General features: G+C 38.6%; 1 protein-coding gene across 2 annotated transcripts; it reads left to right on the plus strand.

Moving 5' to 3' along the window:
- The first annotated feature begins 334 nt into the window (after positions 1-334).
- On the plus strand, positions 335-19,107 carry LOC127943157 (run domain Beclin-1-interacting and cysteine-rich domain-containing protein). Of its 2 annotated transcripts, XM_052539372.1 has the most exons (22): positions 335-518; positions 1,200-1,353; positions 2,578-2,661; positions 2,735-2,894; positions 2,976-3,082; positions 4,331-4,505; positions 4,722-5,102; positions 5,650-5,697; positions 6,110-6,205; positions 7,445-7,560; positions 7,648-7,843; positions 7,927-8,031; positions 8,610-8,684; positions 9,549-9,606; positions 9,712-9,844; positions 15,245-15,390; positions 15,476-15,540; positions 15,621-15,859; positions 15,953-16,014; positions 16,092-16,245; positions 16,402-16,495; positions 17,357-19,107. In XM_052539372.1, the coding sequence occupies exons 1-22, from the start codon at positions 475-477 to the stop codon at positions 17,503-17,505; spliced, it is 2,841 nt and encodes a 946-aa protein (XP_052395332.1). In that variant the 5' UTR covers positions 335-474; the 3' UTR covers positions 17,506-19,107. The 2 variants fall into 2 exon arrangements, with proteins under 2 accessions (XP_052395332.1, XP_052395333.1); XM_052539373.1 differs by lacking the exon at positions 8,610-8,684.
- Positions 19,108-19,666: the final 559 nt, after the last annotated feature.

The following is a 19,666-nucleotide window of genomic DNA, read 5'->3' on the forward strand; positions in this document are numbered from 1 at the left end:
GTAATTAACAATGACAATAAACGTATTATAGCAAATAAAAGAATAATAAAAAATAAATATACCAAATCCGTTACATTGTTCATAAATATTTTGTTTTAAATACATTAAATAACGAATAATTAACTTAAATGAAATGCAATAAATAAATAAAAAACATGCAACATAAATGAAATATAAAATTATAAAATAACAACGGTACAGTAGTTAGTGATTTCCCGTAAATGACTTAATATTTCATCTAATGTATCAAAACATATGTTATTGGGGAAGTAATTCGTGCTGCACTGTAAAAGATGGGAATGACCATGTGACTCTTATTTGAGAAAACAACCCGCTTCCGCTCTCTGAGGACTGCGCTTCCGGCAGAGAGCGCCGCATTATCTCCGTCTTCACGCTCGCTTGTCTTGTTATGGTGCGGGACACACCTTCAGCCCGTCCGGAGCGTCTCTGAGGCTCAGTAGATCTGATCTGGAGATGGAGATGGAGATATCCGAGGAGGCGGAAGACGGAGAGCGCAGGTACAGAATAAACACGACACTCCTGAGTTTGACAGCTGTAGTCTGGGGGATTATTGCGCTCTATCACACAGTTTTAGCACCTCATACTTTTATACATGTGTATTTAAGAACATTCAAATGATAGATATAGATACTAACAACATTGTTTGCTGAGACGGTTATCAACTGCAGCTTTCATATCGAGTTCGCCGGCTAGTGCGTTTATGGTAAAGACTACTACAGTAAAGACTAATGAATATTAATTACGTCAAGGGACGCTTTCCCGTCGAAGCGTATCAGGAGACTCGGCGCTCGCGGAAGTGTTCAGTGGCGTCATGAATATTCATGAGATTCTCCCTCGCCATAGTGAGAGCAGCGTTCATCCAGCAGATCAACAGCCATACAGTAAACCTCAGCTGTAACCACGTGCTCGCTTTCAGCCGTTAAACAGCAGTGACGTAGGCGCGAAAGTGAATTTTAAGCCGTTAGTTTGTCACAAGACTCATAACTGCGCAGTTTGGTCAATGCTAGTAGCGTCAGTATTTATTATACTTCGACACTTTATATTTAAGTGTAAAATTGATGTCATGTTGAGTTTAATGGAGTGTACACTACAAGTTGACACTCAGTACAGTTTCCTCAGAGGTGAACCCTGTGTGTTGTGAATGTATTGTAAGGGCTGTTGACTCGTGTCTTCTTCAGATGGGAACTCTGGAAGCTTCTGTCCAGCCTGAAGACGACTGTAGAGGGGCTGCTGTCCACCAACAACCCCAACGTGTGGTCCCGCTACGGGGGTCTGCAGCGCCTGCACAAGGACATGAACAACGTCCTGGGCCATGGCCTCAGACACGAGCAGGTGTGCAGGAGCACCAGGACAGTCCCTCGGGGCTCTCCATGAGCCAAAACAACAGCCTGATGGACCAGGAACTATCAGACTCTGTGGCTAATGGGTTTTTTAAAGCTTCTTTGTTTTACTTTCTACATCAAAGAAAGTATTGTATTAGTTTATAGATTAATCCCAAAACTTTAAAGAGATCACAAACTGGCTTTTTAATTATTTTATACTGTTGTCTGAGGTCCACTTATGACGCTCCCGTGGTTTTTATGTTTTTATACAATAAGTAATAGGCTATTTACTTCGAGAAACACTGGGTTTTTCCAAGCGGCAACCTCCCGCTCTCTCTCGTGAAGCCAACACGGAAGTGACTAAAACTCAATTCATCGACTGGCCGCTTGAGGCTGGCTGCAAAAGCGAGTCAGTCCCATTGACTCCCCATTTTAAAATGCCCAACTTCACAGCAGAAAAAAAACACGTTTACAGCCTGGTGCAAAAAATGATTTTGGTCTAAATAGCTAATTTTGCCCTTCATGACAACTGTGAGGGGGGTGTTTTTTTTTTTTTTTTATAACTCGTATAACTAAAATTATATTAAGCCTTAAAGTTATGCATAATTAAGTGCGTGGCCACTTGAGTGACAGGTGGTTTGCCGCTGCTGTCTCCGCTGTCGAGCTAGGTGGGCGTGGCTTCAGCAACCAGCTCCCGCCTTTTTGCCTATTTTTGATTAACCTAGAGTGACGTGCGGTGACGCGCTGCCAAGATGGCGACGGCCCGCTCCGCCCACTTTTGGTTTCAAAAACTCTCTTCAGAAACCTATGGGTGACGTCACAGACACTACGTCCTTGTTTTTATACAGTCTATGGGTTTTTATGACCGAGCCACATCGAAGACTCGGAACTAAATACGATTGGATAACCACTTTTTTATTAAACATTTTAAAATAGTTTTTACTTAATTTATTTTTACCAATAAAATAATTACATTTTTGCATTTTGTGTAATTTTTACTTCTCACAGTTTTTTTTTTAAAGCTCGATTAGATGTCAATAAAAGTCCGCTACTACATCATTTTACTTAAATTCACTAAAAATAATTTGATGTTTCAGATTTGTAGTTTTTTTTAATTTATTATTTATTGCCCTTTGATTAAATGCATTTTTAACTGTTCTTTTAACGTCTTCATGACTAGGCTGGCGTACAAAAGTGACCAAACAAGATCTAATCTGGTTGATTTGTTTTGCAGACTTACTATAAACAGAAAGACTACTGGCGTTTCGTGTGGTGTGTGCGGTATCTCTGTCCTCATCTGGCCCGTCACGTGGAGCAGGTGAGTGTCAGAGCAGTGGATGTTTCCCTCGTGAAGCTTCAGGGAGACGTCTGACTCCTCGTTCTCTCTCTAGTTCAGTCAGCTGGAGCCGGTGTTGAGCAGCGGTGTTCAGAGCGTCGGCGAGGGTTATAAAGCCGAGCGGTGGCTTCTACACAGCCTGCAAGCTCACATCTTATCTGCCCAGCTCAAACCGCTGCTGCAGCATAGGACAAACACACAGAAATATTACAATGGTAACTCAACCTTTGCTTACGTGTAGGTTTTTCCTGCTGGTGTGTGTGTGTGATAACCGTGTTGGCTGTGCTCTTCTGTAGACGGGGCCTTCCTGTTGAGTGAAGCACACGTGTGTGCCATGTTTCAGTGTCTGGAGGCCGTCGAGCAGAACAACCCTCGGCTGCTGGCTCTCATAGACACCGGCAGGGTGAGAAACTTGATTCATACTAGAGAGGGGTTTTCTTCAGTATGATGTGATTAAGCGTAACAGAGAAGATTCATGTGTCTTTGCCGAACGCATTGATCCAAACATTGTTAGAAACTCATGTCTGAGACCCGGGCTTAAAGGAGTAGTTTAAAGAAATACTAAAGAACTAAAATTACTAAATGAAATAAAACAAAAAATGGAAGTAAAAAAACAACAAAAATAAAAGCACCACATAATAATAATAATAATAATAATAAAATAAAATAAAAGCTAATTTAAAATATTAATCAGAACTATATAAAATATATAATGCTAAAATAACACTGGATGTACTGTATTAATACCATCACTGTCAAATATTGTACTTGCTTCGAAAATGTTATTTAAACTTAACATTGAAAAGCACAGATTTCTTGGGTAACTGAAAATCGCTGCCCAAAGGCATTGCCAAGATTTGGCTGGTTACCTTGGTTGGTTTAGTCCCGTCATGGATAAATAAATGTGACACCAAAACCGCTGGTAGATGGTGTTGTCTATGAGTGATTAATTGAATCATTTATTCAAATGATTAGTTCAAAAACAGACTTATTCAGGAACGAAAGACAGCAGTGTTGATCTGAGATGCACAAATCTTCAGCACTGGCTTTGTTGGGAACAGTTTTCAATTGGCCAAACAGAAAAAAACTAACAATATAATGTAATATCATATTTTCAAATTGTAGCTAGCTAACTAACTAGCTAAATTACATCCAGATTAAAAAGAAATTCTCGGTTGACTAGTTATCATAGCTTGATTATCCCCTGTTGGTAGACACCATAAACACACTATACCTAGCTAGCTAGTAAACTAGCTACATAATTATTATTATTTTTTTAAAGGTTATTGTTTGACTTGTTAGTATAGATTATTTAGACCCTGCCAGAAGAAACTACACTTCTTAATTCAATTTAAGTTAACATGTCTAGCTATCTAGCTAACTTCACGACATCTAGTTTGACTGGTTAACATAGCTTGTTTAGCCCCCTGTTTGTAGATAGAAAAACTACACCATTTTCAATATAAGGTAGCTAAAATGTCAACATTAATAGCTAGTTAGCTAGTTAAACATTTTTTCAATGAATAATTGTTTGGTTGGTTAGCATTGCTCTGCTGGTAGAGATTATAACTACACCATCTTACTTCAATGTAGCCGTGCATTTCTACATGCGTGTATGTAAACTCCTCCTGTTTCTCTTGTGTTTTTCAAGCTTTCACGTGTGAAAGAGTCTCCGTTTGGTTTGCTGAAGAGTCAGAGTATGTGTGTGCTGCCCGGGGTCACAGGAAGCTGGAGGCCTGCGGACAGTTCGCAGCCCCGCCGGCTCACCACGTCCCAGATCTGCCTTACAGAGAGTCCCACCACCCCACAGTCCAAGAGCAGCTCAGGTCAGCAGGTCTCAGAGAACAACAGACTGCTCTGTGGCTCCATTACCACACTAAATGCTTGCCTTGTTTACTCACAAAATGTGTTGGACAGAAAACAGTGTGTTATTTGGTGAGAAAAGGGGATGGAAGGTGGGCAGCGAGAAATGCCTGCGGTGTAGAAATGTGACCGTTCCTCAGTATCACAGTGCGTCTCTTTGTTTGTTGTTGTTCTTCAAGATGACTCTCCGTTCATCAGTACTCAGGGAGCTCCATGGGTGTGCGGCAGAAGACACCAGGACGCAGGAGTCCACCAGATCTCCTTCACTGAGCCTGCCTCACCCGCTCCGCCCGAGATCCGGGATTGTGTGGAAGCCGATGTGGATGACGGCCCGGAGTACCTGGCTATCGGTAATCTGGGGAAGCACAAACGGCGCGACTCGTCCAGCTCCACTCAGAGCAGTGAGCACATGGGGACCCAGGGCGACGCCCACACTCCTTTGGCTCCGCCCCCACAGCGCAGCTGCTCCTTCTCAGGGTCTCGGAGGACCACAGGGCGGAGCTCTAGGGGCCACATCCGCTCTCTTTCAGACACCGGTGTCACACAGAAGCAGAAACATGGTGCGTACAAACCGTTCTCTAGAACACAGGCCTCGTCCAAAACAAGCGAAACTACTAACGAAACAACATTAGCGACATATAACACAATAGTACGTTTTTAATTGTTGAACTTTGAGAGTAGTGACATCCACGCCACGGTTATATCGATAACAGCACAGAGGAATTGTATGGTTGAGATCACTTTCAGAACAATATATTTATTCTGTTTTTAGTGAAAGATAAAAACATTGACAGCCAATCTGGATCCATCCCACATTTAACGCACTTTAGCAGTCACAGTGAAAATGAACTGTACTAAAAATGTTAATGGTTTGCACTTTATAATAACTTTAACTTTTAATAAATATTACAGAATGTTTAACAGATCATTAGTTAATATATATGTTCACAAACATGGCTTATATGCAAATAAAGAAGTAAACGCAGATCTCCAGACCTTGCTTCTAGCTGTTGTACCTCTTGAGCTCTTTGGTCTCGCTGTGGATCGGGGTGATGTTTTCTCTGCTTCAGCTCTATTCTTTCTCTTTTTCTTCTCTGTATGGAAAAGGAGGGAATCACAGGAAAATCACCATTATTATCGAGGACCCCGTCGCAGGTTTGCAGTGGTGCTGCATCTCGTCCACCCCTTTATTTCTGTCAGCCTTGCATGATTGACTTTTGGAAATTCATTTCATTTTTTTCCTTCAGCTTTCGGCATCGTTCGTCAAGCTGTTACAAAACATTCCTGTCCCTTTCCATAATTTCTATGTAGAGAAATTATACACAGTTGTGTCTGGAAATGTTTTTATATTTAATTTTCTCAGTTTCCTTTTTTATTTTCCTTTTTTAAATGTTGTCCATTGTTTTATCAGTTATAACCATTCAAGCACTATGTGTTGTGTGGATCTCCATTCAGTTTATCATGGATTAGATCCTGCAATCCAGAAGAAACATTTGTTAGCTTCCTTATCCTAATTTTTAATGTGTCTGTGTGCGTAATCTGTATCGTGTTTTTGTTTATTTCCCAGAATCTGTCACGGCTACACCGAATTCAAAGAGTTGTGGTCCTTTCTCAACCCAGAGCAGCGACAGCAGCACCAACAGTTCAGTTTATATGGAGTCTAGTGAGTGAATGCATCTTTCATCTTTCTTTGGGTCAATGCCGTAATGCTTTCTATCTATTAATTTATTCCAAAATACATACAACATGCAATTCATGCTTACAGAGACCTAAATAATGCCGTAATGCCGTCCATTCAAAAGGTGAAACTTGTATATTATATTCATTTATTACTGATATTGTAATGAAGAAAGAATTAAAAAAATAAAAAATGTAGTAGTTTGGCATGAAATTTCTATATAAAGACTGCTTATTAATATTTAAAAACATTTGTCCACTAAAAGTCATTTGGTGCAAAAAAAAAAAAAAAAAAAAAAACAACATGCTGAAATATGCAGAACAATATCAGTCTTAAAATATCAAATAATTTCACCTTTTATATCATGGCAAGATTAGTTCAAGTTATAAAATATACAACTGTTCTGATATCATAATGAAAAATGAAAAAAACATGTTGTTATTCTTTATAAAAATATTCGGTAGCACTTTAATATAGGGTCCAATTCACACTAATAACTAGTTGCTTATTAGCATGTTTATTATTAACATATTGGCTGTTTATTAGTGCTTATAAAGTACATATAATGCATGACATCCATAATCCTACCCAAACCCTAATCTTAACAACTACCTTATAAACTATTAATAAACAGCAAATAAAGAGTTAATTGAGGCAAAAGTCATAGTTAATGGTTAGTTATTAGTGTGACTTGGACCCTAAAATAAAGTGTGACCAAATATATTATTACAACTCCTCCACTGCTTATTAATATTTAAAAACTTGTCAGTATAATCAAAGTCATGTGGTGCGACCAATATTCAGAATAAAACAACCTAAAATATCAGAAAATTACCTTTTTATGATGACGTGATCAGGTCTGATTGTAATTTGTCATGTGGTGTGACTCCAAAAAATTTGTAAAAAAAATAAATAATACATTTTACTTGAAAAATATATATTTAAAAACATTTTTGAAAGTAATTAAGACTCATTACACTCATGCTTTTGAGGTGTAAGGAAAAACTATTACTTTTCACCTGGTGGTTACACCACGTGACATTTTTAAAGTGATTCAAACGAAACACTTTACACATAAAAATGGGATCAAAGTTTTTCAAAACAAACATGAATAAAAAGTGTACATTCCTAAGTGGATTTCCTTTTCTTCATCATGGACACTTGCATACCTCATTAAATCATATTAAAATAACCGTCTTCTTAAACGTGTCTTCATGCCTCCAGACGGCAGACAGAACAACGGCGTCCCAGACGGATTGTTTCGCAGACCGTCCGAGGGCCAGAGTCTGATCAGCTACCTCTCCGAGCAGGACTTTGGCAGCTGTGCAGATCTGGAGAAGGCAAGCGCAAACCCCTCGCTATGCTCCGCATCTCTCTTATATCTTGTATATGTCACTCCTAACTCGCATACATATACATCACTGCAGGAAAACGCCCACTTCAGCATCTGCGAGTCTCTGATCGCGGCCATCGAGCTGATGAAGTGTAACATGCGCAGGCCAGAGGAGGCGGAGGACGAGGGCGACAGCGACACGGAAATCCAGCAGCTCAAACAGAAGATCCGTCTGCGCAGACTGCAGATACGCCACACGCGCATGAAGCCACCGGACTCCTCTAGTAATCGTAAGATGAGACGTTTGCAATCAAGGAGAAATCAAATGCAAACAGGATGGATACAGTGTGAATCGTTTGCTTTTTCCCCACAGAAATCCCATCTGTGGATAGTGGTGGCTCACGGAGGAGCTCCCAGGATTCCTTTCACCCCTCTGACTCCGGCTCGGATAGAGACGTGGAGGATATCGAGCTCAAAGGTAGGCAGGAAGTGCATCTCTGATTGTGATGACCTCATTCCCGCTCGTGATCCTATAATCATCCTCATTACCCATAATTCCATGTAATGATAAATGTGTTGGCATCCCAATCTCATGACTGATTTCTGACTGGTTATGCTCGTTGCTAATTTGTAACTTTGAATCAAGTTTTGTTTGATTTGTTTGTGTTTTAGCAGGAAAGAGCTGAATAGTCATTGTAGGTGTTATTAGGTTTGATTTGGATAAATTCAGCCTTTGTGAACAAAAGAGACTATTTTCAAAAACATTTAAAAATCTTAGTAAAATGTTTTGATTGTTTGTTTGATATATATATATATATATATATATATATATATATATATATATAAAATGTAAATGTTATAATTTAATATTATCATAATTTAAATATACATTCAATATACATTTTGAATAAGGTTAGGTTTCTGCATTGATGGATGGTGACCAGGACATTTGAGAAAGTAAATGTGGCCTGTTTCGGTTTCATGTTGTCTTTATAAACTGTACAACACCAGAAACGGGCGTCTGGTTGAGCAAACAGTCTCTGGTCTCTCTCTTAGATGGCAGTGATGGTCAGTCCCTGCTGGCGGTGTCTCAGAGCGGCCTGTCCCTGTCACTCGCCTCCCTCTTCTCAGGTACCAGAGACAGGGAAGCCGTGTGTAGATATGATGGTGGGATCAGAGGAGTCAGATGTTTTAGACTCTGTAGCGGTACTGTAGATGGTGGCTTTTCCTGCTTTTTCCTCAGCTTTGCTTGTTCCCCTCACACTTGTCCATCCCATGTGTCAATATGCATGCCATATAAATCTCTTGTTTGCAATCCGCCGCTTTCTGGCTTTTATTTATGTTCTGTGCTATTAAACTGTGACCTTTAACACTGCTTCTTGCATTATGATGAGTGTCTCTCGAAAGCATTCAAAATTGTATAATATTATTATAAGAATAGATTTAATCATGTGCCTTAATCACTTGTGTTAATATTAATCAGTAAATCTAAAAAGTTCTTATTTTAATGCTTTCATTCATAGCCAGTGCCATGAATCACCTGTCTGTCAACTTATGTAATATTAGGACACAGGGCATTTGGAAAATAAAACTGATCAACCTTTTGCTTAGTTTTACCCAACATCATTCTAATATTTTTTCTCATTTCAATCTTTAACACACACAAATAGTATTTTTTTTTAAATATAAAAATTTACATAAATATAACAAATACTTAAGATTATATATGATTATAACTTTTATTAATTCTTAATTTATTAGATTACACATTTACATCATATTATTTACGAATATATTTCATATATTCACAAAATATTTTATGATTGAATTATTCAGAGTTCTCCAAATATTTTAGGGACTCGAACTGTTGCTCAGTCAAGCAATAATGTAAAAAAGCCAAATAATGATGTATTGGTTTGTCACTGGTATATAGCTCTTCTAATACAGTTGATCTCAGTGGAGAAACGTTGAATTGTTTCTTCTCATTGTTCTCAGATGCAGACATCAAACGCAGTGTGTCCAGCAGCAGATCCTTCCTCAGCTCAGACTCAATGTAAGCACATCTCAAATCGGTCTTTTTTTGGGGGGTGGGCGATCTTTTTGTGGTTATGACGTACAGAAATTGATTTGGGATCTGCTGTAATGTCTCTCTGCACAGCTCTCCATCCATGTTACAGTCCAACTCGGCAGAGTCAGTGGCGATGGGTCTCCTAAGACAGTTTGAGGGCATGCAGCTGCCCGCTGCCTCAGAGCTTGACTGGCTGGTTCCAGAGCATGACGCCCCTCAAAAAGTACCTTGCTCAAATATCCTTAAATCTGCTTGAATGTCCTTACTCAAATCATTTATATAAATAGAAAACAAAATAGGTCCCAAAATGGAACCCTGGGGAACCTCTTTAGATACATCAAGAAAATCTGATTTGATAGACCAATCTGGCAAATAATTTCTAAACCATTTCAACGTTCAGAAGTTCAGAGCTCGTCCGGCTGGTTGCAGAGCACAACGCCCCTCAAAATGTAAAAAGACTTCTCTATTTACAAGCGGAGTCCAGAAACAAACTCTATGCAAATAAGTAATTTACGTCATCAGCTTCCTTGTGCAAAGTCTTTTTATGGATTAGTGGTCAACTGAGATCAGGTATTAATGAGGGATAATGATAATATTGGAAAATACCGGGTGACTATTTATTTATGCCAAATGACACTACAGGTGAATAGGGTAAAAAGTTAACTAACATCAAATTTACACTGCAAAGGTGGCACAGAAGCCCTTCTGAAGTGTCATTTATGTGTCTTTACACAGACTGTTTAATGATGTTCAGAGGTGGCATAAATACATGTACACAGCAACTGCACCTTTACCCAATACTTTGATACTAAGGGGCTGAGGCAGGTCAGAGCAGGCATAATTTAGTCTGGGGTTTATGCACCATTGCATCTTTACAAAAATTTAGAGCAGGCATAAAGCAGACTTAACTTCACCTTAATAGATGTCACCATACTTTCCTCAGCTGACTAATCACAGTGCATCAATACAGTTGTTTTGTATTAATATCCTAAATTTACACTGCAAAGGTGGCACAGAAGTGCTTCTGAAGTGGCATTTAGCTGCCTTTTACAAAGACTGTTTAATGTTGCTCAGAGGTGGCATAGATGCATTTACTCAGCAATTACACCTGTTGGAGCTAAGATGTGTCAAAGCTAGCCCAGTTTAGTCTGGCTTTTATGTACCATTGCATCTTTACACAGAATTTTGAGCAGGCACAGAGCAGCCTTAACTCTGCTACCAAATGTAAACTACAAGGGTGGCACAGAGTGCTTCTGAAGAGGCAGTTAGGTGTTTTAACACAGAGGGCCCTATCATACACCCGGCACAATGCGCCACAAGGCGCAGCGCAAGTGTGTTTGCTAGTTTAAGTCCGGCGCCGTATGCATTTTCCGTCCAGCGCCACGCCGTTTAATTAGCAAATGCATTTGTGCCCATTTGTGCGCCCATGGGCGTGCTGGTCTAAAAAAGAGGTGTGTTCAGGCTAATTGCTATTTTAGGGAGCTGAAAATAGACTGCGCCATAGACCAACTCAAACCTGGTCTAAAGTCAATGGCGCAAAGTTAACGTGCAGATCGGTTTCTTCGCTTGAGAAGGGTTCAGCTTTTCTGCCAACAAATTCGCTATATAAATAGCGATCCGCTATGGCGCCAACGCATCTCGCTCTTAAAGGCAATGGGAGATGACACTCTGATTGGTGTATTGAACGTTACGCCCATTACTCATTAAGAGAATAAGACAACCCATTCAAAAAATGCACCCCGGTGCACAGACCGTTTTTCCGTCGTTAAAATAGCAAAAGTGGATTTGGACACGCCCCAAGTGCATCTGCACTGTGCGCTTTACACTTTGCATTTAGATCGTTCAAATAGGGCCCAGATGGTTTAATTTTTAATATATATTTTTTAAAATAATATCTCCCAAAATGGAACCCTAGGGAACCCCTTTAGATATATCAAGAAAATCAGATTTGAGTCCAATCTGTCAAATAATCCAGCACTGCTAAGTTTGTTCAGCAGCAATTCATGATCCACTGAATCAGACGCCTTTGATAGATCCACAAGAAAGGCTGTGGTGTTCTGTTTTCTATCCAGGTCACCAGTAAGGTCATTTATCATCACCATAGCAGGAGTAATGGTACTATCGCCAGTTCTAAAAGCAGGCTTAATTAAAGGCATCTTTACACAGCCAAGTTAAGGCTGTTCTCTGCCTCGATCCAAATCCCTGCTCGAAATTCAGTGCAAAAACTTAACTAAATTAAGCCTGCTCTAAACCATCTTAGCCCAAGATATCAAAGCATACTGTTGTATTTGTATCTGTGTAAATGCATTTATGCCACCTCTGAGCAGCATTAAACAGTCTGTGTAAAGATGCCTAATGCCACTTCAGAAGCACTTCACCTTTGCAGTGTAAATGTGGCGTTAGTATGGGGTTGTTTTTACATTGAATTTTGAGCAGGCAGCTCGGGGTTGTAAAAATGATGCATTATATAATTAAATATGTACTAATTTGCATACCTTTCCAGAACAGAAATATGAACATTAGATAAAGCCGAGTTTGAAATGGTTTCATTTTGATGACATATTAGTTAAAGGTTTTCCATTCCATAAATTAGCAAATACTGTCAACAGACAGAAAAAAAAAACATTTTCAAAAGTATGTAAACTCTAAGGATGTACAGTATTGTTCAAAATAATAGCAGTACAATGTGACTAACCAGAATAATCAAGGTTTTTAGTATATTTTTTATTGCTACGTGGCAAACAAGTTACCAGTAGGTTCAGTAGATTCTCAGAAAACAAACAAGACCCAGCATTCATGATATGCACGCTCTTAAGGCTGTGCAATTGGGCAATTAGTTGAAAGGGGTGTGTTCAAAAAAATAGCAGTGTCTACCTTTGACTGTACAAACTCAAAACTATTTTGTACAAACATTTTTTTTTTCTGGGATTAAGCAATCCTGTGAATCACTAAACTAATATTTAGTTGTATGACCACAGTTTTTTAAAACTGCTTGACATCTGTGTGGCATGGAGTCAACCAACTTGTGGCACCTCTCAGCTGTTATTCCACTCCATGATTCTTTAACAACATTCCACAATTCATTCACATTTCTTGGTTTTGCTTCAGAAACAGCATTTTTGATATCACCCCACAAGTTCTCAATTGGATTAAGGTCTGGAGATTGGGCTGGCCACTCCATAACATTAATTTTGTTGGTTTGGAACCAAGACTTTGGCCGTTTACTAGTGTGTTTTGGGTCATTGTCTTGTTGAAACAACCATTTCAAGGGCATGTCCTCTTCAGCATAGGGCAACATGACCTCTTCAAGTATTTTAACATATGCAAACTGATCCATGATCCCTGGTATGCGATAAATAGGCCCAACACCATAGTAGGAGAAACATGCCCATATCATGATGCTTGCACCTCCATGCTTCACTGTCTTCACTGTGTACTGTGGCTTGAATTCAGAGTTTGGGGGTCGTCTCACAAACTGCCTGTGGCCCTTGGACCCAAAAAGAACAATTTTACTCTCATCAGTCCACAAAATGTTCCTCCATTTCTCTTTAGGCCAGTTGATGTGTTCTTTGGCAAATTGTAACCTCTTCTGCACATGCCTTTTTTTTAACAGAGGGACTTTGCGGGGGATTCTTGAAAATAGATTAGCTTCACACAGACGTCTTCTAACTGTCACAGTACTTACAGGTAACTCCAGACTGTCTTTGATCATCCTGGAGGTGATCATTGGCTGAGCCTTTGCCATTCTGGTTATTCTTCTATCCATTTTGATGGTTGTCTTCCGTTTTCTTCCACGTCTCTCTGGTTTTGCTCTCCATTTTAAGGCATTGGAGATCATTTTAGCTGAACAGCCTATCATTTTTTGCACCTCTTTATAGGTTTTCCCCTCTCTAATCAACTTTTTAATCAAAGTACGCTGTTCTTCTGAACAATGTCTTGAACGACCCATTTTCCTCAGTTTTCAAATGCATGTTCAACAAGTGTTGGCTTCATCCTTAAATAGGGGCCACCTGATTCACACCTGTTTCTTCACAAAATTGATGACCTCAGTGATTGAATGCCACACTGCTATTTTTTTGAACACACCCCTTTCAACTAATTCAACTAATTGCCCAATTGCACAGCCTTAAGAGCGTGCATATCATGAATGCTGGGTCTCATTTGTTTTCTGAGAATCTACTGAACCTACTGGTAACTTGTTTGCCACGTAGCAATAAAAAAATATACGAAAAACCTTGATTATTCTGGTTAGTCACATTGTACTGCTATTATTTTGAACAAAACTGTAAATGTACAGATGCAATTATATAAGTTATATAAATATAAGTGTCATAAAATAAATGCTCAAATGTTTGTTTTTTTAAAGAGTAACTAAACCATCCACCCACTGGCAATTATTTGAAAAATGCTGAAAAGTGGGCAAAACACAGCGGAGATAGAGGGGATGAACCGAGGGCGGGGTTGAGCGAGTGCGGCCTGAACCTGAGACCCGCTGTGACGGATTGATTGACAGCTGCTGTCAGAGACGCTAAAATGGAGAGTGACTGTAATGACGCAAGTAGCTTTGCAACAGAGCGATCATTTGAAGTAAAGGACTTTTCTCCCCCACCTTCAACTGAAGTGGAGGATGTCGAGGTGTGGCCTGAGCCATATCAATTCGATCCGCTGGCTCAAACTGCAGTCTTAACTCCCGCACCGCATCGTTTTTCATCATGAGCTGTGTGGAGAAGCCCATTTCCACCTCCATTGCGTTGGAGAAGCAATCCCGCGTAAAATGCAGTTTGCACACCCCAGCTCTAGGTGGGAACTCACGGTCTTCCAGGCCAAGTGCATGCACCACTGGCGCCTAATTTTCAAGTCTGCTGGACTGGACACCTACGTACCATCCTGACCACTTGTACTAAATAGAGATAAATCTATGCTAACTCTCCTAACTGATGCAATACTATGCTACTAACTAACTATTCTTCTAACAATACTAACGTTACACTAACAACTATGCTAATTAACTACATAGGCTACACAAAATAATCTAAATAACTATATAATTGCTATGCTAAATAGATGCTATAATAGTCTATAACGGTCGTTTTCAACACTAGCAATTCCAACTCCTGACTGACTACAGTGATTTTGACGGAACAAGATGGTTTTATACTGCCAGTGCCAGGGGCGTGGTCGCTCATACCAAGGGGCGTGGTGAGCTGGAAACTGCTTACGTCACCTGCCACCGCAAACATCACTTGCCACCGCAAACATTCAATAGGAAAAATCAACTGCAGTAGCCACCGTTCAACCTGAAGAGGGCAGCACTCAGACGTTTCTACACCATATATTGTAGAATTAAAACACTTTATACTCAAATGTCAAAAAAGTTGCTCGAATCAATGAACAGCACTAATAAAGCCACATTCTTACAGATCATTAACTAAAAAAAGTTGGTTTAGGGTTTAGTTACTCTTTAATGTTTTCTATCCACTCGTCTGAAAGAAGTAAGCAAAACAGTCTAAAATCTCAAAATCTAAAAGCGCATTAAAAACAAAAACCTTGTAGTGTCTTGCCTTAAATTTGAGTTCTAATTAAAAATGTCTGAATTTCTGCTTTTTTTGTTTTTGTTTTTAAGCTCCTTCCAATACCAGATTCTCTTCCTATTTCACCTGACGATGGCGAACACGCTGACATTTACAAACTGCGCATCAGAGTTCGAGGAAATTTGGAGTGGGCTCCTCCTAGACCACAGATCATCTTCAACGTTCACTCTGCTCCAAAGTTAGACCATCACCATCAGTGTTGAGCTTAATTTCTTTCATTACATAATTCTGTAACTTATATATGTCTCCACTGATCCTATCAGGAGGAAAGTGGTGGTGGCGAAACAGAACTACCGCTGCGCTGGCTGTGGCATTCGCATCGATCCAGGTACACAACACATGTGTGGTACAAATACAGCTTGATTTACTTGAGTGTGGGTTTACGCTGGTGGTTTCTCTTTGTAATAGACTACATCAAGAGGCTGAGGTACTGTGAGTATCTGGGCCGCTACTTTTGCCAGTGCTGTCACGAGAACGCACAGTCTGTAGTGCCAGGAAAGATCCTCAGGAAGTGGGACTTCAGTAAAAGCTACGTCAGCAACTTTTCCAGGGACTTGCTGGCTAAGATCACAGGAGATCCTCTCTTCAACCTGAACGACATCAACAGCGCCCTGTACAAGAAAGTCAAAGCCCTGGAAACAGTGCGCGTACGTAAACTAGTTTAATGATAACGTTTGTGTATGCACGTTTTATTTGTGATTTGTATTGTTTCCTTAATGAATGTACTCTTTCTGTTACAGGCATTGAGGGAACAGTTGTACCACATGAAGAATCTCTTAAAAACGTGCCGTTTGGCTCAAGAGTAGGTGTTTTCCCTGCACTTTTTGTTCGAGGCAGCATTGAAGGGCACTGCGTCTCAAGTCTCTGTTCTGTTGACAGGGTGCGGGATCAGTTTGACACTCTTCCTGGACATCTGACCGAAGACTTTCACCTGTTCTCTCTCAGTGACCTCACGGCTGTCCGCAGCGGCAGTCTGGCACCAAAGCTGCGTGACCTGCTCCGCCTCGGCTCCAGACACGTCACGGACTGCGTGGTGAGGAACCATTAACACACCGTTTGATAGGAGTTACATAACATGCATTTCATTAGGTGTCTAAAATAGGGAATTCATATTTCATTTAGATTTGCAAATGATCAGTTTCAGATGATCGGGTTTATTCGTTCTTCTTCTCTTGTTGTTCTCCCACAGCTCTGCCAGGCCAAGGGCTTCATTTGTGAGTTCTGTGGAAATGACAAAGACATTTTCTTCCCCTACGAGCTCAGCAAGTGCCTGCGCTGTGAAGGTGAGCCTCTTATTGATTGGTATCTTATTAATTCATGCATTTATTTAGTTCAACATTTTTGCTTTTTTTATGTATGCATTTATTTCTACACTTCTGAATTTCTGCATTTATTTATTCCTGAATTTATTTATGCATGTTTGTATTCATACACTTATAGTTTATTTCCACATAAATTTTTGCATTTATTAATACATTTATTTATGTACACATTTATGCAAGGATTTAAACATTTATTTATGCCTTTTATTCATGCAATTATTTATACATTTTTGTACACATTTTTCTCGTTTATTTATATATTTATTTATTCATGGATTTATTTATAAATTTATGCATTTATTTCTATTTTTAGGCATGTATTTATTCCAACATCTATGCATTTATTTTTTAATTTTAGGCATGTATTTATTCAAACATCTATGCATTTATTTTTTAATTTTAGGCATGCATTTATTCAAACATCTATGCCTTTATTTTTTTAATTTTAGGCATGCATTTATTCAAACATCTATGCTTTTATTTTTTAATTTTAGGCATGCATTTATTCAAACATCTATGCATTTATTTTTATGCATTCATTTATTCATAAAATTATTTATTTCTGCATTTATATATTAATGTATACATTTATTTATTTATTTTTATACAGTAATACATTTTATGCATTTTGTATACAGTAAAATTAAATTCATTAATGTGTTAATGCATAAATACTTAACTAAATGTATATTTTTTTTTTACAAAATACTGCATTTGTTTTTATGCATTTATGTATGCGTTAATTTATTTAACTAGACTGCAATGTACACTCCCGTGTTGTGGTGGTTGGTTGTAATGGTTGGTCTGTTTCTTGTCGTGCAGATTGTCATGCGTGCTATCATAAGACCTGCTTTAAGGGAGGGAAGGAGTGTCCTCGCTGTCTGAGACTCGCTGAGAGGAGAAAGCGGATGGCTTGCAAGAACATGGAGGAGCAGGAGGACAGAGAGGCAGACGAGGCCAGCGGGACCTAACACACAATGCCAGTAAGATTTAACAAGAGCACAGCACAACAGTGAATGTAGGGACTGATTTTCAGCCATGTTTCTTGATTCACGTCCCAAATAAGCTGCTCTTAAAGTCCTGCTGACTGCAGCATAATGGATCATTAACGCTAAAGACTTTTATATGCAAGGAAAATGTTTCTGCTTTTAACAACTGCTGCCTTCGGATATAAAATGATATCCTGTTTTTTTACTATTTGCCATGTTTTTGTTTGTTTGTTGCCTCCGTCCTTAAAAATCCAATTTGTTTTAATCAACAGACTGTCGTCTCCTGTGTCCTAAACTGTTTTTTATGTAGGGATTTGTGTGTCTTGTCCTTGTCTGTCTGCTCTCTGTTGGTTATATTGAAGCGTTTAACCTGTTGCGTGCCTCTTTAATGGCTCTTTGTTTGTATCGATGAGAGAGAACTGAACTGGGCAGCTGAGGTCCATCGGGTTTTGCACAACCTTTGTTTCCCGAGAGGTTTCTAGAAGTGCCAGGTTCCAGCTTACTGTGTTAATGATCAAAGCTACTAAAACAAAAGGCCTCATTCGTCAAATGCGAGCCAGAAGAATTTGTTAATTTGTAAATAAATAAATGAAATTCAGTGCAAAAATTGACCTCATTTAAAAAAGCTACAAATTTCAAATACATTTTTTTTTTTATGTATAAATGTCCGTTAACGATTGAATCGTAAATTGTCAAATTGAACTGAATGCAACGGTTTTGTGCACAATTTAGACTGGTATTTCTTATGGTTATTCATAAAACAGTTCATGCATAAATTGTTTTGGTTTTGCAAACATTTTAACCAGAAATGTGTTCTGCTCATTTGTAAAACCATTTTCGCTGAAGGTTTTGCTCATGTTTCACAAATGAGGCCCAATATTGGTCTTTATTTTTAAATTTAAAGGCCTTTTTGCTTTAACATTTTGCACCTAGCTAAAAATTTCACTTTTTATATTTTTCTGTTCCTTGTTAGTCAAATAATGTCTTGTTGGTTCTTTAATTTGCACTAAGTTTGATATGTTTGTTCACTAAATAATTTTATTAATGTTTGAGCCAAAACGTCATTTCAACATCTCGCATTCAGTCCAAAATCTTGAACAGTGACCTATTCTTGTTCAGTGGAAAAATACAGTGGTACCAAAGTGTTACTGTATTAAAAGTTTATTGTAATAGCCAATTGTATTACATGTATACAGGACCCAGGTTAGTTTGGGAAGTATCTTTATGAAAATCTATTCAAAAGCCCATTTGTTTGCTGCTGTGAGTATATATATGAAGCAATAATAACTATGTGCTACTCTGCCACAAGCATTAAATGACTTGAATGCACTGACCTTAAGTATATCACGTTGAATGAATGAACAAACTTGATTTCGTGTGGTTGCTTATGAGATATAATATTAAGTTTATAACTTTTCCTTTGATCCTGCTGACAATGTGTCCACTTGAGCTTATTGTTGTAAAATTACTGAATTGCCTTTTTTATTCAGGGGCTTTTGATGCACTATTTGAGAAAATGTACATTATATAATTTCTTATCGTTATGTAAATATATGTATCTGAATTAAAGATATTTAGACTGTCTTGATGTTTTTGAGTTATAATTGTATTGTTGTGTTAGCCAGGTCTTTTGGTCTCTACGCTAGAGATTGGCCGATAATCGGTTTTACCGATATGTTTACTGATATTTGTGCTTTTTTTCCCATAAATCAGATGTCAGTTTTTAATGTCACATCCACCAATAAATGTGACCCTGGAGCACAAAACCAGTCTTAAGTGGCTGGGTTATATTTTTAGCAATAGCAAGAAAATATTTTATGTGTCAATTATAAATGTTTCTTTTATGCCAAAAATCATTAGGATATTGAGTAAAGATCATGTTCCATGAAGATAATTAGTAAATTTCATACTGTAAATATATCAAAACTTAATTTTGGATTCATAATATGCATTGCTAAGAATATTTAGATGTTTTTCTTGCACCCTCTGATTCCAGATTTTCAAATAGTTGTATATCTGCCAAACATTGTCCTAACAAGCCATACATCAATGTAAAGCTTATTTATTCAGCTTTCAGGTGATGTATAAAAATCAATTTAGAAAAATTGACACTTAAGACTGGTTTTGTGGTGAATTTGATTGT

This window comes from Carassius gibelio, chromosome A22 (genome assembly GCF_023724105.1).
Source record: "Carassius gibelio isolate Cgi1373 ecotype wild population from Czech Republic chromosome A22, carGib1.2-hapl.c, whole genome shotgun sequence".
NCBI classification, from domain to species: Eukaryota; Metazoa; Chordata; class Actinopteri; order Cypriniformes; family Cyprinidae; genus Carassius; species Carassius gibelio.

What these genes read in the sequence shown, in the direction of transcription:
- LOC127943157 (XM_052539372.1), top strand. Translation starts at nt 475, where the DNA reads ATGGAGATGGAGATATCCGAGGAGGCGGAAGACGGAGAGCGCAG. An exon ending in CACACAGAAATATTACAATG is followed by an intron (nt 2,895 to 2,975) that starts GTAACTCAACCT and finishes GCTCTTCTGTAG; the next exon opens with ACGGGGCCTTCCTGTTGAGT. An exon ending in GACACGTCACGGACTGCGTG is followed by an intron (nt 16,246 to 16,401) that starts GTGAGGAACCAT and finishes GTTCTCCCACAG; the next exon opens with CTCTGCCAGGCCAAGGGCTT.